We start from the raw sequence: 22,701 nt of genomic DNA, 5'->3' as shown, positions 1-22,701 counted from the left end.
CATAAAAATTATTGAATAAAACGGAAATCATACTTACAATTTCGTTACAGCAGACAGAAAATAAATTAATTTTTCCCTTTTACTCACTACTTACGACATGCAGGCGATACGATAAAAATCTCTGACCTAGCTATAAATCGATTAAACGGAGAATGAACGACAGGCATGAGGATACAGAACAATTCACATTGTTATGTGGATCTATAGCTCAGGCGGCACCCTTTTAGGCACCTCTTACATCAGTTTTTAAATGATTAGAACACTGAATTTTTGATATGTCATTTCGAGCTTATAGAGTTGAAGAAATATGATTATTATAATATTATTATTTTTACTACCGGTACTTCTGAACATGCATCACAGTACTTACTTTAAAACGTAATTGAATGTCATATTGTAAGAGTAAAGAAACGGCGAATAAACATCAGGCAGAAGATACCATTCTTAAAACAATAATCACTACTACTATTAATGTTCCGGGCTCGATTACCGGCAGTGTCTAGAATTTTAACAAAGGCACACAGCATAAAAAATACTACGATCACAGAACACATTTTAATCGTAGATTATATTGAAGAAAATATACATACACTTACCTTTGAAGAAAACACCTGGACAGCTGTCACTTTTCCAAATTCCGCGCCCACGTAGTTAAGATGGCAGCAGTGAGGTAAGGACCTGTCAAGATGGCAGCAGTGAGGTTAGCCACGTTCACTTGTTCACAAAAAGTAAGGTTAGGAGCTGTCAAGAAGGCAGCAGTGAGGTTAGCCGTGTCCACGTGCACAAAAAGTGAGGGTAGGGTCTGTCAAGATGACAGCTGTCATCTTGGCAGCTGTCAAGAACACGTGGCCTTGTTTACAAACAATAGCACGTGGCCGTGACGTCACGGTCACGTGGCCTTGGTCAATGACCACAGGTGCTTACTCAGCACAAAAATGCTAACGAGGTGTCTTAGAACCGGCCCAGCCCTACTACTCTTATCGTCAAAACAAACCTGAAATAAGACGTGTAGCTAATGAAAATATGCTTTTTAAAGCTATGCAGCGTATGATGTCACCTAATGCCACAGTTGCTGAGAAGATAGCAGCACTTGTCGTTGCCGGTGCAATGAAAGGAAAATTGTTACTGTGCGGTGGCATTAAACGGCGAAGACAGTAGACATAATCTAAGTAAGAAAGGACAGAACAGATTTACTTGAAGAAAATAAAATGTATAATACTAAAATAAATACGATTTGTGAAACATAATGCAGGTGTTATTTGATTTTTTATATTAATTCTACCCTACACCATATCCTAAATTAACTAGTAGTAATAATGTTGACTTGCAAGTAATCTGCTCTAAGAAATAACCCTCATGAGTTCGTTTTGTACATGCGGATTAAACCTGAACTGTTTAACACTATCTTACGATTTGATTCCTCTTTCCTGATAAAAAGAAGTGTAAGGTCTTTTTTACCAATATTTATGCGCCTAGCTATCACAATGCGATGAGATGTTTGGATGATATCGTTTTCGTAAACTAGCAGTATGACATAATGTTAAGAAATATACAGGGACACTGTTTTATCTATGACAGGGATTGTCTCTCGTCCGGTCGCCAGAGCTGCGAGCTTGTCTGTCGCCATTTCTCGTCAGATTTCAGTACTACAGTATATTTATTTCCATGTTTTCTTTTTCGGTACAGCGTCTTTGTAATTCTTTTTCCTTTTATCATACATACACACAAAGAATATGTCGAGCGAGAGTTACGAGTGTTTCGTCGAAAGAAGTCATTATATCGTGCACAAAATACAATGTTTACGTCTGCTCTGTATGGCTGGTTCTTAAAGTAACGTGAAATTTTCCGCAAGAGCTTGGAGTTTGCAATCCTTTAATTTTACGGACTCTCAGTTAAGTTTACGTCGGCGCATTGCGAATGGTTCCATTAGATAACATGGCCGCTAACCTCTAAGTTAACGTTAATTTTAAGTTTACGTTACGTTTGCATTGTGAATGGGGCTTAACAATGGAGATGAGCTTAACCGATATTTCAGAATATCGGTGACAGGCGTACCTGTGACACAATAATATCTGCGACTTTTGTCTGTGTTTCAGTCACAGGAGCACGAGCATATGATTATCGTCGCGGGTCTCGATTAGGGATGAGTTTAAATGATATTTGAGAATATTTATGAGCGGCGTATCTGTGATTCAATCGCAGTCACGGTTACTCTTTGGTCGCGGGTGGCCAGTATGGAAATACTTCCAGTTGATATGATGACAGTATTGGGTACTATTTTTCGGAAGATTCAGGACTTCAGAAGTGGGAAAATAATATTCTCATTTATAATTTGAAGTTTAAATAATGCATAGGGAAAAGATCGTTAACACGACGCGCATTAAATTAATTAAATTAACAAGTGGAATGTGATTACCCGTGTCGTGTCTCCGGATACCAATTATTTACAGTACTTAATGCAGTTTTAAAAATAAAATGACTAAAACTAATAAATTTCTAATTTTAATACAAAGATTCCTCCCATATACAGGGTTATCCAGCCAAGTTGTCCACCTCAAATAGCTCGTGAACGGTTAAAGATATTGACATTTTGTTTCAACTTTCAGTAATGGTGCCAAAGGATTAATAATCGGACTTAAAGTACTGTGTCATGACGTTAGTATTTTCTGAGAGCATGCTACTTAGGCCTAACTTCGCTTTTTTTAAACGGTACCACACTATTTTGTACACATAGCCTAAAACATTACAAATTTAGCACCGTGATTATTTTAATCGGACAAGTAGCCTACTTCTCGAAAAAGTATTATGTATTCAAACATGCCTCATTTGCCAGCTGAGGACTGATCTATTCGGTTCGCGCTACATATGAAACATGAGCTAACTATTGACATATACAATTGCTAAATAGGTATTCTCTCTACCGTGCTCATGAATACACTATGATAAAATGTATGATTTAACACCTTTAATATCGCCATAGGTAACTGGTAAATGAAAAACGACGTGTCGTGTTGAGTTACAGCAGATAACATAGCCCTGTGAACGTGATACAAATATATACACAACTAAACGATACGGTATTTCATCAAAGATACTTCCGTGACAGCGTACCTGATATATCGCTGATAAAGTAACAGGCCAAGTAACAGGCTATGATTTATCGACCATCTCTGAATAAGATTAAGAAGAAGAAGAAGAAGAAGAAGCATAGCACACCTATCCTACAGTGACTCTATTCAAAGCCTACTGGATACTAGAAGGCCTGGACAGAAAGCCAATTTCTTGCATTAAAAGCGGGGTAATAGTTTTTCTCTTTTCCACCGCTAGGTTCGCGTTTATGTTCTGTTCTTTGGCGTGAATTCCATGATGACGTGTGTTATTTCAACATGTTTTATGAGAAGAAATTATATATTAAACTTTATTTTATAAGGGAAGGCCTTATCTAACATGAAATATGAAGAGTTTTGTCGTTTTTTAAAAATTTATTTCGTCTCACGGTTTGCAATATATGGATGGTTGCTGAGATGCATTTACCATTTGTTTAGTTATGTGTTTCCAAATTACCGTCAAGGTGGTGGTGGTGATTATTGTTTTAGGAGGAAGTACAACTAAGCAACCATCCTCTATATAACACTAATCAGAGAGAAAAACTGGAAGGGGTCCGACACTTCGAAAAATGAAAGTATCGGCCAAAGGAAGACAAGGGCCAGGAAAGGCGTGAAAATAAAAGACTCCCTAGCCCTCGGAAACCTAATAGCGTCGGGGTCAACAAAGAACTAGAGTTGACCAAGGAAGGTCGGATAGGATAGATGAAAATGAGGAGCCTGGCAAAGTAAGTGGAAGAAATACCAGGACTCAGCTAAGGGCCCCGTGGTTGCCAACCCACGCTCAAAATTTCAGAACCCCTGGGGCCAATTACCGTCAAGTTTCTCTTTCCATTCTGTAGGTTAAGATGGTTTATTGCCGGGCTGAGTGGCTCAGACGGTTGAGGCGCTGGTCTTCCGACCCCAACGTGGCTGGTTCGATCCTGGCTCAGTCCGGTGGTATTTGAAGGTGCTCAAATACGTCAGCCTCATGTCGGTAGATTTACTGGCAAGTAAAAGAACTCCTGCGGGACAAAATTCCGGCACCTCGGCGTCTCCGAAAACCGAAAAAGTAGCCAATAACATTATTTTTTATTAACATTATTAAGATGGTTTATTGTTGCGTGCCTAACTGCACATCTGACACAGCGAAGAAATATACACAAATATTAATTTTCACCTTTTTCCTAAAGATCCGTGTTTACTGCAGAAATGCAGGCTTGCTATTTCTGGACAGGGCAGCAGAAAAGAATCTCTTCCGGCTCCTAATGATAACTCCAGACTATGTAGCTTGCACTTTTTCGAATCAGATTACGGTGTACGTATTGTGGGGGGAATTCTGCCTCCCCGACAAAGTGCCGATGCAAATTCTTTTTCTTAAAAATGTATTAATATTTACAACGCGGGCGTTAGGGTATCTCGGAAAATGTAAACTTGTCCGAAAGCTGAAATTCCTTACCGCTCCAAAGTTTAAAGAGACGTTTCAGTGCCACGACTGTGATCAAGCACACATCACATACGTTATACTTACAACTTTTTCAGGCCTGTTTTTGATAATAATGCAAAGAAAGTGACTAATGACTATGATTTATTAAACAAATTCAAGAGCAAGCCTCAGAGCAGAAAAGTGTTGAAATTATAGAAATAGCGAAAAATCTGGTCAGTACTTCCAATTAGGCCTATTTCCATATTCTTTACTCCTTTGTGATAAACAAGTGCAAAATGAAAGAACTCTATGAAGTGTGGTGTGTTCTAAGTTGTTTTATATATTTAAATCTCATCAACACAGGACACAATGATAAAAAAGGTATTATTTCGCGTTATTGTATGAATCTTCAATATAAGGATATAGACAGAACATGAGAACAATAGAACATAAACGCGATCCAAGCGGCCATTGACTGAACTACTTCGTTCGCCCAGAAATGTGTCGCCTTGTCCAGGCCTTCTATTATAGCGTAGGCAACGCTCTATTACAGTGTGGCCAACGAGTGCTTCATTCTGATTGGCTCTGCCATGTTTTAGCCAAATGTCCCGTCAGCTGATTAAAACGTATGTAACGTTGTATGCATGCACAGGGTAAGATCACTCTTTATGCAATTTCAGCGAAGTACAGGCTACCTGTTTTGACCTTAATACACCGAAAATATGTTCTTATTAAACATGGAAGATGATTTGGTATTATTAATTAAGAAATGTGTGTGAATTTACGTACTTCTGAAGTCTTAGTTTTGAAGAAAATTACGCCAGGCTGTTATGCTTATGGTTGCAGAAACAGATCAGGAAAGGTTTTTAAAATGAAATTAGGCAATTGCTTGTTTTCAGAACGTTATAAGACGCTTCCAACAACGAGAAGAGTTGTTTCATGCATTATAATGGTAACAATAATAACAAAATGTGTTAGTAATTTTATAGAGGCCATGACAGTAAATGTCAGATTTCTCCGTTAATATTCGCCGTATCGAAAACCTGTACATAAAGAAAGTTGTTTAGAATATTATTTCCGACATTTTACGTTTTGTGCGATTTTGCCGCGTAAGGAAAATAATAGAGATTTTCGCGATTATATAATTTTTTACACATGTTCATGTATCCCCGAAAATATCTGTTTTAACTGAAAACTGAACTTAACAAAACTTACAGGAAAGGTCACTCCCGATCATTCACTGTAAATCTCATTCATTTTCACCGCATGAGGTATTACGATTGATATATTCTCGAATTCAAACTTTTATGGCTATTCATCTATTAAAGGACGTGGTTATAAGTGCCGCCTGGCATCAAGTTGAGTTTTCTCATACATTATAATGATAACAATAATAGTCTGACTCCCTGGTTGAATGATCAGCGTACTGCCCTTTAGTTCAGAGTGTCCCGGGTTCGATTCCCGGCCGGATAGGGTATTTTTATAGCTTGGTCTTGGGGACTGGGTGTTTGTGTTTGTCCCAGCACTCTCCTCTTCATACTCAGACAACATACCACACTGCATATCACCACAGAAACACGCAATAGTGGTTACATCCCCCCCCATATACGATTTGCGTCAGTAATAGCATCCGATCGTTAAGCAGGACCAAATCCACATGAGTGATGCAGTTCCCGCCCACAACCCCACAGTTGTGGGAAGAGTGGTAGAAAAAGAAGAAGCTATTGATAACAGTGATAACAATGCATTAGCAAAACCGATAGTAGCAAATAGAATGCTTAAAATATAGCAGATATCTACCAATACTAACCGAACCGGGGAACAGAATTAGTCGCACATCACGGAAATCGAACAGCAGGTGGTCGATAATTGAGTCCTGAATACAAGTACACCGGGAACCAGGAAAACTGCTTGTTTTCACCGACCAACAAGTAGTATCTTCTCAAACGATAGGTATGTTGTATAGTGATACTAATATTTAATTCCTCGCTGCGGGAATCAAACCGTAGCCAGCATTAAAGGAGCACTATACACGACCTGAGAACCATGTCAGTTGCTTGTTTTCGTCACTAAAGAGTAGCAGGTTTTTGCTATTATTTCTATTAGTACCACGAGTAAAATGGTACAGTATATTACGTTAACATAAATATGGAGCTAGGTAATACAATTTTGTCTACCCATCGGTTAACTAGTCATATTATTTTGTATCTTCTACGCGTGTTCAGATTATATACATAGCGATAAGTCATATATAAAAAGTACATTTCTATGTATAGTTTTATGATACTGCGTTGTATATTCTGATATGTAAAGCCATGTAACCTGATACATGGTAATATTATAATTAATATTTAAATTACCGGGCGAGTTGGCCGTGCAGTTAGGGGCGCGCAGATGTGAGTTTGCATCCGGGAGATAGTGGGTTCGAACCCTACTGTCGGCAGCCCTGAAGATGGTTTTCCGTGGTTTCCCATTTTCACACCAGGCAAATGCTGAGGCTGTACCTTAATAAAGGCAGCGGCTGCTTCCTTCCCATTCCTAGGCCTTACCTGTCCCATCGTCACCATAAGACCTATCTGTGTCGGTGCGACGTAAAGCAAATAGAAAAAAAATTAAATGTAGGCTAACTTTACAGTTATCACATACATTATTCAAGACAATGACTATACTATTTTATGCCACATGTATTATAAATGTTATGATAAGCCTAGCTACCAACACAGAATGTCTAACCTCTTCAATAATTCTGACTTGTAGGTCTAAACCTCGTATAACTCTTAATTTTGAAGTTTTACGTCAGGTAACCAGATTCTGAATATAACAAATACTGATAGGCATATCTACATACAGTATAAGCAAAAGAAATAACCTTAAAACATTGACCTAGTCTATTCTTTATTGAAATAATAATAATATCATTCTCCTTCATCTATCAGCTGAGTACTTGGCTAAAACATGGCAGCTGGATTGGCCTTGGCCACACTGTACTTATAGAGTCACTGTAACTTTATATACTCCCGGTCTCCGCAATTAGCGGACATTCAACAGCAAAGAGAATGTTCAACAGCATTGGAGTTGGTCTTGGTTGAACTAGTGATGGGCATATCGTAGTCCAGGAACACAACCGAATGTTTTTATTCGATAGTTTTCATTCGGTTTCCGAATTGCTGACATTCGTTACGGTAGTTACTAATTACTACAATATGCACGCTTGTTACAGTGTACGGTCTTATATTTACTCTGATCCTTGCAATTTCGGCTCCCACAAGATCTGTGCTAATCATTAGGAACAATTTATAGAATACTCATTATTAACATTATGGACACCGGGACCACGTAGGCCTACTTATTTTAATATGAAATATTTAATGGCGCACTTGGTCAGTTTTAGTTTAGGCAATCTCTCTTCGTAGGAGGAAGTACAGTAAAATACAATTTTATTTATTTAACTGGTATCATGTCAAACAATATAAATGTGCAAATATCCGTTAAACACAGCTCTCTTAAAAGCTGTCATAGATTTTCAGATACTTACATTATATTTTAAAAATTGCATTTTAACATGAAAAAATTCAACCAAACCGCGAACTAAATGAAACACACATGTAATAGAGCAATAAGCATTTATATGTGCAGTCACTAATAATATGTCGTGGTAAAAATTACATAAAGTAGCTAGATCAAACGTTTTCATTCTGTGCACATAGAACAGGTTAGGATTACTAAAACAACATATCAAACTTGCAGTAGGTATAATTAATCAGACACTTAGGCTACCACTGTCTTCCTATAATCAAAGATTTTTGTTCAGGAATATTAAAAGATCGAAATGTTTTGCTTTCAGCCTGTTTCTTCTTTCACTCATCTGCCCAGTTTTTGAAAATATTCTTTCTGCTGGAACAGACGTTGCAGGAACTGTGAGATATTTCTGTGACAATGTGTATAAGAGTTCTATGGCAGATTTGTGTTTTTGTTCCAGAATTCTGCTGGACTGCTTTTTTTGCCCATGTAATGGAGAGAATAATATTTACGGACCTTCATTGGATAATGTTTAAAATACGCGCGCGGTAGTTGCTCTCCTAGACCGTAATACTATTGCATTGGTTCCTATCGTTTCCGTAACATTCGACTTACGTACTATCGTTTTGAGCGAAGTGGGAGCAACTACTGCAGGAGAATTCAGTATCATATAGACCGAATGATGACATCGAAATGTTCCATTGTCTTTGGAGGTATCAATAGTAAGGCGTTTTTTAGTCCTTCGATGTTCCAGTGAAGAATCTTGATTATTTTATTATTCGAGGGACACTCCAATGTTACGTTTTTGGCCTCGAAAAGAAAATCTAACTAGAATACCTTTAGGCCAGAAATCAGGTTTTTCTGTTGTTTGTAGGCATTCAATAGGAATTCCCAATTTACAGGCTTTCATGGGCCCAACTGTATTAAGCATTTCACAGGATTTTATCTGTGTAATGCCATTTCTTAATAAGTAGTTTTTAATGTTATCTTCCGTGGTTCCTCCTTTTATCTTCCCCACATATAGCCATGCTGTTTTGGCTGCCGGCTGTAGTTCTTCGTTGCTTTGTTTCGTTCCGATGATGGTATTACGATGCTGTTTCGATTTCTTCACCACTGTGCTCCAGGGTGTTTTTCATCGGATTCTGCGTCTTCGGTCAGTGTTGGTAGGGTGGATTCATTTAGATCACTCGTTTTCTCCTTGTCTCCGAAGTCAGTATACGAGCAAGCTGGAGGTCTAGAGTTCCGGACTTGTGCTGTTCCATCCACGCACTTTTCTTTGTAATTTTCTTCCGGTTCAATCAGGATGTCTGTAGGTGGGTTCTTTTTTAAGGATTTTCCGGGTCTAGTAGTTGCGTTCTTATTTTAGATCGGTATATCTGGAGCTGTACGATCTTTAGATGAGTCCGTTTTCTGTTCTTCTGGTGGGATTTGTGGAATTTGGTTTGATTCTACCTCTGGAGATGTCTTTGAAGACTGCTCTTTGTTGACTTGATTCTCTTTGCAGGTGAGGTTTTCAACGAATTTCCTCATTTCTTCTCTTACTCCGGCTAGGATTGTCGATCAAATCAATCAATCAATACTGATCTGCATTTAGGGCAGTCGTCCAGGTGGCAGATTCCATATCTGTTGCTTTCCTAGCCTTTTCCGAAATGATTTCAAAGAAATTGGAAATTTATTGAACATCTCCCTTGGTAAGTTATTCCAATCCCTAACTCCCCTTCCTATAAATGAATATTTGCCCCAGTTTGTCCTCTTGAATTCCAACTTTATCTTCATATTGTGATCTTTCCTACTTTTATAGACGCCATTCAAACCTATTCGTCTACTAATGTCATTCCACGCCATCTCTCCGCTGACAGCTCGGAACATACCACTTAGTCGAGCAGCTTTTCTTCTTTCTCTCAATTCTTCCCAACCCAAACATTGCAACATTTTTGTAACGCTACTCTTTTGTCGGAAATCACCCAGAACAAATCGAGCTGCTTTTCTTTGGATTTTTTCCAGTTCTTGAATCAGGTAATCCTGGTGAGGGTCCCATACACTGGAACCATACTCTAGTTGGGGTCTTACCAGAGACTTATATGCCCTCTCCTTTACATCCTTACTACAACCCCTAAACACCCTCATAACCATGTGCAGAGATCGGTACCCTTTATTTACAATCCCATTTATGTGATTACCCCAGTGAAGATCTTTCCTTATATTAACACCTAGATACTTACAATGATCCCCAAAAGGAACTTTCACCCCATCAACGCAGTAATTAAAACTGAGAGGACTTTTCCTATTTGTAATACTCACAACCTGACTTTTAGCCCCGTTTATCAACATACCATTGCCTGCTGTCCATCTCACAATATTTTCGAGGTCACGTTGCAGTTGCTCACAATCTTGTAACTTATTTATTACTCTATAAAGAATAACATCATCCTCAAAAATCCTTACCTCTGATTCCACTCCTTTACTCATATCATTTATATATATAAGAAAACATAAAGGTCCGATAACACTGCCCTGAGGAACTCCCCTCTCAACTATTACAGGGTCAGACAAAGCTTCACCTACTCTAACTCTCTGAGATCTATTTTCTAGAAATATAGCAACCCATTCAGTCACTCTTTTGTCTAGTCCAATTGCACTCATTTTTGCCAGTAGTCTCCCATGATCCACCCTATCAAATGCTTTAGACATGTCAATCGCGATACAGTCCATTTGACCTCCAGAATCCAAGATATCTGCTATATCTTGCTGGAATCCTACAAGTTGAGCTTCAGTGGAATAACCTTTCCTAAAACCGAATTGCCTTCTATCGAACCAGTTATTAATTTCACAAACATGTCTAATATAATCAGAAAGAATGCCTTCCCAAAGCTTACATACAAATCGTGTCAAATTTACTGCCCTGTAATTTTCAGCTTTATGTCTGTCACCCTTTCCTTTATACACAGGGGCTACTATAGCAACTCTCCATTCATCTGGTATAGCTGCTTCGGCCAAACAATAATCAAATATGTACTTCAGATATGGTACTATATCCCAACCCATTGTCTTTAGTATATCCCCAGAAATCTGATCAATTCCAGCCGCTTTTCTAGTTTTCAACTTTTGTATCTTATTGTAAATGTCATTGTTATCATACGTAAATTTTGTTACTTCTTTGGCCTTAGTCTCTTCCTCTATCTCGACATTATCCTTGTAACAATCTTTACATACTGCTGACTGAATACTTCTGCCTTTTGAAGATCTCACATACACACTCCCCTTGTTCATTAATTATTCCTGGAATGTCCTTCTTGGAACCTGTTTCTGCCTTAAAATACCTATACATACCCTTCCATTTTTCACTAAAATTTGTATGACTGCCAATTATGCTTGCCATCATGTTTCCTGTAATGTTTGTATTTCTCTTCTAATATCTTTGAGTTCGCTTCTGCTTCTTTTGAGATATTCTAGTTCTCTTTTACACGGTTTACAAAGCCATAACAATGTGCAGCTAGGTTTCTGGAGAGTAGTATAGTCTCCAGCGCTGATACCGACACAATCTTTGTGAAACCATTTATTACAACTATCGATACAGCAAACACCGGCATCGCTATCTGTTACTTGTTTGCCGCATGTGCCGCATGGGGCGTTGTTGTTGCCTTTCCCAGTCATGGAAATTGTGAGGTAATAATTAACGGTTTCAAGTACACAATATTTACACTTCTTTTCCTATAGCTAATACTGCTTGAGATGTTTCTTTTTATGCTATTATTAACTATTCCACTTTCATAACACAGCACTCGATATGGATTTTTAAAAATACATCACTTCGGAACTTGCATTGTTGTGATGTCTGTTACACTGCATTTTTTAAAGAATTCCCTTATAGTGAGTGATATACTGATTAAGCACAGTTAAAAAGCACTGTTATAAAGTAACACATAGCACTTTTCACTCTTAAAACACGCAATATGCAGCACTTTATAACAAATTACCGTATTATGATATTGCATGAGCTGATGTCAGAAGATTTTACAAAAACAAAAAAACCAAGTTTATTGAATTGCATTAGGCCTACAAGTTTTATTAAATACTCAGCCTGTAGCGTATGAAAGATTGATATGCCGCAGATGGAGGTAACTATAACAACGCAGTTACTTCGCAGTTATTGCTTTCGCCACTCAAATGTCAGACTCCAGCTCTTGTGGGCCCAACTATATGTAATCGGGTACCTGGACGACAGCCCTGAAAGCATATTAGCGGTGATTTGATTCATTATGTAATTATTTCTTAAATACAGTACTGGTGTATGTTGAATTTTCTTTAGTGTAAATGTAATATTTATTCACCTAAGGATCGGAGCCCTGTAATCAATGTATATAATTATATTTGTTTCTGAAACGTCAAGTTGTTCACGTAACTTTATATTGTGGCACTTATGCACTTGTAATATTTATCGCGCACTGAAAAATGCTACTATCAATTAGACGTGTTTACTCTATATATTATAAAGCAAGAAGAACAGAGTTGAAGGTAACGCACCCTGCTCGTTCGAATCTCCCCTTCGAGCATAGAAATAGCTGGTCGGAATATTTACATACATATTTTTCTTCAGTGTTCCTGTAGTCCGAAACCAAAGAGACTTATAACTGTCATAGCTACGGAAACTTTTCTTTTACAACCAACAGACCTACCAAAATTCTATGGATACCACACATTCGCAACGCCAACAGGAGGTAGACCGGCTGGAGGAGTCTCATGCTTCCTCAAACCAACTGTTGGAAGAGTACATGAAATCCAGAGAAGTGAAAACACAATCATAGTTAAGACCACTGACCTAACATTAATAGGAATATATATCGCACCAGATAATTCAATAGAAGATGTAGTAGAATCAGTACTAAATGCAATAGGGAAAGTAAACACTGCGGAAGAAGTTATAATCGCGGGTGACCTCAACTGCAGGATAGACAAGCCGAACGTAAAATCAGAGTTAGTTATTCAGATCCTGAGGGATGAAGGTTTCACAATGATAAACAAAAAAAGACCTTAAAACATACTTTGCTCCAAATGACTCCAGCGCAATTCATCTTTTACTCTACAGAGGTGAAAGATTTATGAAAAAGAAACAGGAAGGTCTATGGTCCTCAGGATCAACGGTAATCAGAAAACATATACCCATCTGCACAGAAATTGAACACGAAGTGTCACGGAAAACACTAATCCTCGATGATAAGGGCATCACACTCTCAAGAAATATTGATGGAACGAAACTGCAAGACCACCCGAATATACAAAAAGCAAGAGCACTTGTAGCTCGAGGACACCTAAATGAAGCAGTAGAAATCGCTACAAATCTGATACATGAAGCCGCTTTGGCTGCGAAAGAAAGGAGAGCACAAAAATGGTTTGACAGGCAGTGCTACATAGCACGAAAGGACACCTTACGCGCATTATACTCAGCCAGAAGAATGGAGACCGTTGATTACTTGGAAGCATATGCCATCACAAGAAGAAATTACAGAAAACTTCTAAAGGAAAAGCGAGCTGAATATCTGGAAGCAGAAGCCAAAAAGCTTGTAGTCGAAGCAGAAACAGACCCATTTCGAGCCCTCAAGAAAAGGCAAGAGTGTAGAGCGAGGGAAATACCAATGGAAACATGGGAAAAACACTTCTCAGCGCTTCTAAACAGGGACAGCAGAGCAAAGGATGACACCGCAAACCACTCTAACGATCCAGAACACGAAATTAGACTAACCACGGGGGGAAGTACAAATGGTAATCAGCAAAGGAAAAAAAGGGGAAGACAGCAGGACCGGACAACATATATACAGAACACTTAAAAAGTACTCAAGACCACTTACTACAGCTTTAGACAGAGCTATTCAACAAATGTCTAAATTTAGGCAAAATACCGGAAGTTTGGAGAACGGCCACGCTGAAGATTTTGTACAAAGGGAAAGGAGAAACTGACAACCCCGACTCATATAGAGGTATAGCTCTAGAAAGCAATCTATACAAAGCATTTGCAACTATTGTAGCGAACCGCCTGAACAACGAAATAGATCCATTCATTCCAGAATGCCAACTAGGCTTCCGCAAAGGAAAAAGCACGTTACAAGCCGCAGCATGCCTGAAAGAAAAAATTGAAGAGGCACTGAGGCACCCAAAAGGGAAGTACTACGTCGTCTTTGTTGACTATAAGAAGGCTTATGATCTTATGGACAGAGATATCCTGATAGAAAAATTAAAACAAATGATTGGTTACAACACGCTCGTGAGAATCGTTTTGACCATACTAGACTACAACCTAATCCAAATTGAAGATGGAGCATCCTCATCCGGGAAAGTAATTCAAACAAATATTGTACCCCAAGGAGACCCCCTAAGTCCGCTACTATTCAACGTAGCAACGGCAGATATCACACAAATAATGACGGACTCCCCTGAGACTACTCTAATAATGTACGCTGATGACATGGCTCTGGGATCGAGCTCAAAGGCAGAACTACAGTCGACAGTGATGAAGTTAGAAGCTTGGGCTTCAGATAACAAATTTGAAATTAACCAGGAAAAGACAGTACAGATGGTGTTCAGAAAAGGTGGCAAGGCGGCCAAGGACGACGCTATATTATTAAATAATAAACCACTAGAAATAGTCAAGAAATTCAAATATGTGGGCATCACGTCCCAAACGAGCATGACATCCTTCAATAACCACGTCATAGACAGAACGACAGCAGCAATCAGAGCCATCCACAATATCAAGAATATATCTATGCTATCCCTTAACACAGCGCTGACTTTATTCAAGACCGCAATAACCCCAATTGTGTCATACGGAATCGAAATAATATGGGACAACCTGACAATCGGTGACTTGGAAAGGATAGAAAGGGTCAAAGCAAGGTTCCTGAAGAAGGCCCTAGGAGTAGGTAAACTGGCACCCTCCAGACTTGTTTATGTACTGGCACGGGAAACCTACTTCATTGAGGATCTACGACTCAATCTACCACTGCCATCTACCGGCCCATTCCAAGAGCTTCAGAAAAAAACTTCTTAAGAAAAACGCGCGGAAATATACCCCGAATTCTACGGAAATGACACCATGATCGATCGAAACTGGACCAAACAATTTCAAGAGCAAAGGCATGTCATAACAAGATATGCAATACATGGCTTCCACTATACAATATGCGCAACGATAAAATTCCACAACCCAACAGATAACTGTGTTTGTACACTGTGCAAAAAAAGTGCGTCCGGTACCATCTGCTAAAGTGCAAAAACAGAATAAAGACTCTAACAGAATACAGCAAAATGTAAATTGGCACAACAAACTTAATACTCTTTCGAGTGCTCCTTATAAATATAAAATAGACCGAATGAAACATCGAATGTTGTTGAAAACAATCGAATGAAACGGTAGTTTGAGACTATCGAATAATTCGGTAGTTTTCATTCGGAATGCTCATCGCTACGTTAATGTCAAGAGTCTCCTTTATATGCTGGACAACGTCGGTATTTCCATAACTTTAGTATGGGTACCAGGTCATGTGGGTATAGACGGTAATGAAAAAGCAGATTGTTTTGCAAAACAAGCTTCTCGTCTTCCTGTTCCGAATACTAACAATATTGTTCCGGCTTCTGATTATGTAGTTGTTATCCGACAGGAGGGGCACCAAGACTGGCAGAATTTCTTTCGACAGACTGCACAAGTCAAAGGTAACTTCTATTATCATTTACAACCAACGCTTTTAGTTAAACCTTGGTTTATACGAGGATCTTATACTAGACGACATATTATTAACATCATTAGGTTACGGTTTAATCATGCCCTTACACCACAATATCGATCACGTTTCCATTTAACGCAGAATACAAACTGTTTGTGTGGTACAGATATCCGTAATGGCGACCCCAATCACATTTTCTTTGAATGTTCTTTATATACTAACCCCCGTAAAAAACTTCTGAATAACCTCAAGCGACTCAAGCAGGTTTTTCCTACCAGTGTTTCTTGTTTGCTCTGTAATCCTACAGTCGAGATTATTCGGGTGCTAAATTTGTTTCTAGATGAGGCCAATATCGTGTGATAATTCTATCTATAATATAGGGTGAGAAGTGCTCATGCTTTAGAAGGTTCTATTTGAGTGATTCCTCATATCATCAGTGTATTACATGTGAGTGCTATTTTGGATTCTTCGTGTGGGTGAAGCTTTAGACGCAGTGTGATTGCAAGTTTGGAAGTTTCCCGTATAACAACAGTCTCCTCTCGCCAAATCGGGTTGTTATGTGATATAGTGAAGTTCAGTGTTTTGTGTTTTTCTACTTGCAAGCTCAAGTAACAATTATTGAACTGAAGTATTCATTTATACCAGTGTGTTTACATGAGTAAGCGAGTATTGACTGGGTGAAATGTCGTAGACACAGCCCATAAGCATCAGCAAGCCAGCAAGCAAACTCATCGCTACGTTGAACGGTGAGGGGAGAGGGACGCAGCGTTTGGACTGCAATCAAATACTTTAATATGATAATACCGGACAGCTTGCTGTTTTCAGCGAGAAAGTCGATAGTGCTGCTACCTACATGGCTTGGTGTGACCAACTCTTCAAAAACATATTGCCATCTGCATGATTCTTGGCGCACTGCCGTGTTGTTTATAATGTATCAGTGTTTGTCACTAAATAATCTTACATTGCAGTTATATTCCAAAGAAAAGTGTTATGCGCTGAACATTTTACCCAGCAAGATAATGGGCGTGGGAAATGATAAGGACCGCACGTATTAAAAAAGTAATGACCTCACATCTGTGTTGAGGTTACATTCTATGCCCCTTATATTAAGAAATTCAATCAAATACCCTACTGAAATGTTAGTAGGACGTAAAACCAATAATATTAACAAATATGCAACTCTAGTATACTCAAGCTTGAGGGTTCATATTGTTAAACAGTGCCATACATTTCACAATCGAAAACTTGCGGGTCTGTAGCGTAATGGTTATCGTGGTAGTCTTGAAATTGAAAATTCAAAGCCATGAGTTTCGAATCCAGTCACCTATTATTTTACTGTAAGAAAATAATAATAATTTTCTTTACGTCCCACTAAGTACATTTATGGTTTTCGGAGACGCCGAGGTGCCGGAATATAATCCCGCAGGAATTCTTTTACATGCCAGTAAATCAACCTACACGAGGCTGACGTATTTGAGCACCTTCAAATACCACCGGACTGAGCCAGCATCGAACCTGCCAAATTGGATCAGAAGGCCATCGCATCAACCGTCTGAGCCACTCAGCCCGGCGTAAGAAAATTATTTCAGTGCATTATTGGCATAGGCTTGAGCACCAGTCCAATTAATTTAAAACGTGTGTATGGTAATTCTTCATGCATTAATTTGTGAAATCGGCAGCCCTGAAGATGGTTTTCCGTGGTTTCCCATTTTCACACCAGGCAAATCCTGGGGCTGTACCTTAATTAAGGCCACGGCCGCTTCCTTCCAATTCCTAGGCCTTTCCTATCCCATCGTCGCCATAAGACCTATCTGTGTCGGTGCGACGTAAAGCCCCTAGCAAAAAAAAAAAAAAAATTAATTTGTGAAAGAGACTTTAGGAAATTCTGGACCCTTCATCCTTGTCAGGAACATCGTAGTTCACTCACGTAACCCCAATATGTGTTATATATTATGTATTTTTGTCTTCAGAGGTAAAACAGAAAATTCAAAGAACGGCAAAAGCGAGATGGCAGCGTGAGGTTGTGTTGCTCTGTAGAGTTCGGAAAGATTGGCCGTACCGAAGAAGAACAAGAAGTCAACATAATGGACCAAACTACTGTTTTTTAATTACAGCTTCTTCTCTTTCCCAAAATCTTAATAAATCATGGATGTTGTTACGTTATCTGTCCTCGTTGGCTCTTTGGCTGATTGGTTACCTCTTCGTGCCCCCCCCCCCCCATGTATGATACCTTCATTCTTTGGAGTGTTGGACTTCTTCCATTTCCCTTCTAAAACCAAACCCCTTGGCATTACAGCCCTTGAAGGGCCTTGGTCTACCAAACGACCGTTGCTCAGCCCGAAGGCCTGCAGATTACGAGGTGTCGTGTGGTCAGCACGACGAATCCTCTCGGCCGTTATTCTTGGCTTTCTAGACCGGGGCCGGTATTTCACCGTCAGATAGTTCCTCAGTTCTAATCACGTAGGCTGAGTGGACTTCGAACCAGCCCTCAGGTCCAGGAAAATCGAACTCGGGGCCTCCGGGTAAGAGGCAGGCACGCTACCCCTACACCACGGGGCCGGCCCATTTCCCTTCTGATTAGTGTTAATAGAGGATGGCTGGCCAGTTGTACTTCCTTTTAAAATAATCACCACCACGGAATGGTCAGCGTACTGGCCTTCGGTTCAGAGGACCCTGGTATGATTCCCGGCTAAGTCGGAGATTTTAATCGCGTCTGTTAATTCCTGTAGATCGAGGGCTACGGGTTTGTGTTCGTATTCATACGCATCTTAAAGTATATACAACACAGCATATGAAAAACAACCACAGAAACACGCAATAGTAAGTACGGTATATATCCCTCCACATATGATTGCTGTTATGAAAGGCATCCGGCCGGAAAACTAGGCTAAGTCCATACAAAATCCTGCGCTAGGTAATTGAGAAAAGGCTAGAAAGAAGAGGAGAGTGTTGTTATTAAGTATTTCCCCAGAGGCTGGGTGGATCCTCAAACAGATTCTGCTTTATAATTTTTAAGACATAGCGAAAGGCATGGCTAACATAATGCTCGTTTGGAGGTTTATGAAGGAGGAATTTCATATTTTAAAATTTCATTCTTAATTATTGTGATTATTCAATTATTTTAACAAAAATATTTCCAATGAGTGTGGTGCATTCCTCTCAACTGTAGCACAGACAAGTATGCAGTTCACACCAACACGCTAGATGTCACCACCATCGCTGTTCGCACTCCACTCAATGCTGTTGAGATACAGCTGTCCGGTATTGGTGTATTAAAGTATTTGCTGCAATATCAGTCTCTGATGCGTTGCTCTCAGAAATACGTGCGACGTTTCTTCTCATTGTTTTCAAGTTTCGTAAATGGAACAATATGTCAGATGCTCACACAGTAGGATACGCCACTGCTCGGATTGCTTCCAGTCGACATCCCCAGCCACATAAATTCCCGCGGCATGGTCATATTCTGTTGTATTCCTAAAATAAAGACAAGATAAGCACAATTTGAAAGGAGGAAAGTTTGAATTAATTAAAAATTCCCTCCAATGTCCAATCCAATGAAACCACACACTACTTGTACATCAAATGAACATCCGAATTAAAATCTACAGAACTACCTAGGACAACGTCCAAATTTTGATTAGAGGAGTACTATAAAATAAAACTTAGCACGAATTAAAACCATTGCTGTTACTTTTTCTTTAAATTTTGTTTATAGCTTTTGACTACAGTAGTGTCAGACAATTTCCGGTTAATGACAGTACGGTGTTTTGAGACGTATGGGACTATGTCAAGGGTTAATTTTAATGATGGTTTTAAGAACTAGGAGTTCTTCTTATACTAATTGTGATTTTATCAAATTTACGCGACTATGACACGATGGAATAGTGGTTTTATTAGCTTTAGAATTCAAGTTTATACACTTAGGTAGCCTTTAAAGGTACACCTTTCTTCGCGAACATGGCATCCACCGGATCGTGTAACCTCCAGGAGGCTACAATTGAAGAATTAAAACAAGAAATAGAACGATTAAGTCGTGAATTGGACCAAGCTAGCAGTGAAAAAATTCAATCAGCGCAATATGGTTTGGTCCTCCTCGAAGAGAAAGGAGCTTTACAAGTTAGGTGTGAAGAACTAGAGGCACTCTACGAAAACTCGAAACATGAACTTGATATAACTCAAGAGGTTAGTTTACACGATTTCCTCGCCTTGTACATATAGGTGTATATATGGAGACGCAGAAGTGTTGTATACAATTCAGTGGGTGTTAATGGGAGTTGTATTAATTAGGTTAAACCACACCCTTGTACTGGGCTGCCTGTCATTAACCTAACACATGCCACTCTTCATGGAACATTCCTGCTTTTGACATTAATTCTGTTTTGTCTATCGTTTACAGTCATTATTTTTTTCCCCTGGTTCTGGGTGCATGTTGTCTTCGGGTGAACACTTGTATGGACACTTAACAGAAAAGCCTAAATGGGAGATGTTATTTATTTTTCAATATGTCCCTTCCCTTCCTCTGTGTATGTTATAGCCTACTGTTCATGAGTAATAAGTGAGCTGTCGATTGCTCATGTCTAGTCCAAATTCAGTATTTTGTTGACTGAAAGCATTAATCAGTTTTCAGTGTATTGAAGCATTATTGCAGATTGGTTGGATTTTATTAGAAAAACCAAAAAAACTGGTGACTGTTGTGCAGTTTATAGTGGAGTATTATTGTAGGCCTAAGTGAGGGTTTGTGGACACAAATTTAAAATGTTTTCAGTAGGACTGTTGTAGTAAATGTCTTTGGTACCTATGTAGAAGAATAGACCGAATGATTCCAATGAAACTGAATTACTTGAAATATATAAGGATGCAATATCATGAGTGTTGCTGTACATGAAAACATATTTGGCACACATTGATAACCATGCAGTAATGTTGTTTCAGCTGTCATTTTTTGTGATAAAGGGGAAACGTTTCCATTCCATGATCATTACATGCAATGTATGAAGTAATTTCACATCACTTATTCCCATCTTTTATTTAGTTTGTTATGACCTTTTAGGGGTGGCGCTTCCATACCTGGCGGGCATACTTACAAAAGAGAAAAATCATATAGCCTAAAATTGATGTGTGTCAATACCCTTAATAGTAGTAAAGAGAGATCCTTCCTTCATGCTTGCCGGGGACCCACCATCCCATCCCTAGAAGTACTGTTACTTCTATAGAATTTAAACCCATACTGTGTAAATCAGCTGAATGTGACCATTTGCTGTGTCCCTATTGGCTGGTCAAGTTTTGTACTGTGTTCCTATTTGCCAGCCAAGTTTAGTATTGTTTCCAATAGAGCTCGCATCGTGTTCAGGAACAGGGCTGCCATATTCAGTAAAAGTAAATGAACCGGCAGTTTCAAAATTGTTATGGTGTGCGCTGGATGCCATTGTTCCACCGAATGGTTTTGTCCCTAGCTGGACCTAACCAGCCCAGACCAATGATGTCACGTGAAATACTTAAGGCCTGTGGGCGTAACCTGGCTCTAACCTGGGGCTTTCGTCAACAGAACTCCTTTGCTTGCCCCCAGCCCAGTAGCCTTTTTACTAGCTGGACCCAACCAATACAGACCAATGGTCTTGTCACTAGCCTGACCCAACCAATCCTGACTAATGATTTTGTCAGTAGCTGGACCTAACCAATCTAGCCCAATGTTCATCACTTCCTGGACCTAATCATTTCAGCCCATTGGTGGTGTTACTCTCCGTACTTAAAAATCCAGACACTGGCAAGCCTGTTGAGTGGTATGTGATGTCGTCCGAGTTCCGCCATGTTGATTCTCTAACCTAACGTTTGCCAGCCGGGTACAGAAATTTTACTCCCTTAGGATCACTAGTGACTTGTTTGGTGTGCCTTCATTCTTCCCAATTACCTCTTCATTCTTTTGCTCCTCCTGTTTCCCCTCTGCTTCTATGATCTGAATATTGATCATAGTGTTAGTCCATTTGTGACCTTCCACCTATTCTGCACTGCCGTCTGTGAATTTTCTTCCAGTGTGTCAGTTGTGTTCCAGTCCATCCCGATGGCCTTCATCCAGTTATTTCCCTTTCATATATCTGGGTCAAGCTGCCCTCATCAGGTGTCCAACGAATTTCAACCTTCTTTTCCATATCACTCTCAAAGTTTGTTCTATGCTTTCTAACAGTTCCTCTCTTGAGCCGTGTGCCCAAAATTCACCTTGATTGTCGGTGCCTCATTACCGGTATCTCTCAAAATCTTTCTTTCCTCCTTCTCCAATCGAATACAAGCTCTACTGCCCAATGTCAGCGTCTCCGTTGCATACAATGCAGTATTCCTGATGGTCTACGTATAGTGTGACAATTTGGCATTCCTTGATAGGTTTTCCTTCTCGTAAATTGCTTTGGATGCTTATTGCACTTTCAGCAGTAGTGTGCTCTGTCTGCTGTACTCTTAGTATACTGTATTCTACCTCTTATGGTCTCACCTAGACACCGGAAGCTGTCGACTGTCTCTACCATTTGGCCTTCTATCTTCCAGTTTGTCTCTGTATTCAGTACCTTGGTCTTGTTGTTTGTTGTCTTCAGACCAACCTTTGCCGCGATCTCTGTTGGTTTTTTCGGTGCCAAATTCACGTCATCTTCCTTCTCATGTAGCAGTGCCATATGATCTGCAAAGGCCAGTCAGTCCACTTTTGTGTTAAGTTGATCTTGTACCCAGTATGTACCCAGTATGTACACCTTTGATGCCCATAGTTTCCGTCAACTTTTTCACAGGACCAGGTTCAGCAGTATCGCTGACTGCCCATCACTTTGTCAGACTCCTCTGGAATCTCACCCTGTCAGTTGTGTCTTACAGTTTTTATGTGTCGTAGTATGCAGTCTTCTGTCACATAGTGCTCCCTACCGCCTATAGTACATTCCTGTCTTTTGAGCTGTCGGCTTTGTCAAAATCCAGGAAG

General features: G+C 39.5%; 1 protein-coding gene across 1 annotated transcript in view; it reads left to right on the top strand.

Annotated features, from left to right (window-relative positions):
- The first annotated feature begins 19,504 nt into the window (after positions 1 to 19,504).
- BicD (protein bicaudal D) overlaps positions 19,505 to 22,701 on the top strand; it is a 182,938-nt gene continuing 179,741 nt past the window's right edge. Inside the window, exon 1 of the mRNA XM_067147379.2 lies at positions 19,505 to 19,928. Coding sequence (XP_067003480.1) covers positions 19,704 to 19,928 — 225 coding nt within the window. The 5' untranslated portion in view covers positions 19,505 to 19,703. The remainder of the gene's footprint in view (positions 19,929 to 22,701) is intronic.

The sequence above is a fragment of the Anabrus simplex genome, chromosome 5, assembly GCF_040414725.1.
Source record: "Anabrus simplex isolate iqAnaSimp1 chromosome 5, ASM4041472v1, whole genome shotgun sequence".
NCBI classification, from domain to species: Eukaryota; Metazoa; Arthropoda; class Insecta; order Orthoptera; family Tettigoniidae; genus Anabrus; species Anabrus simplex.
Note: the sequence above shows the minus strand (reverse complement) of the source record. Positions and strands in the feature narration are given on the sequence as shown.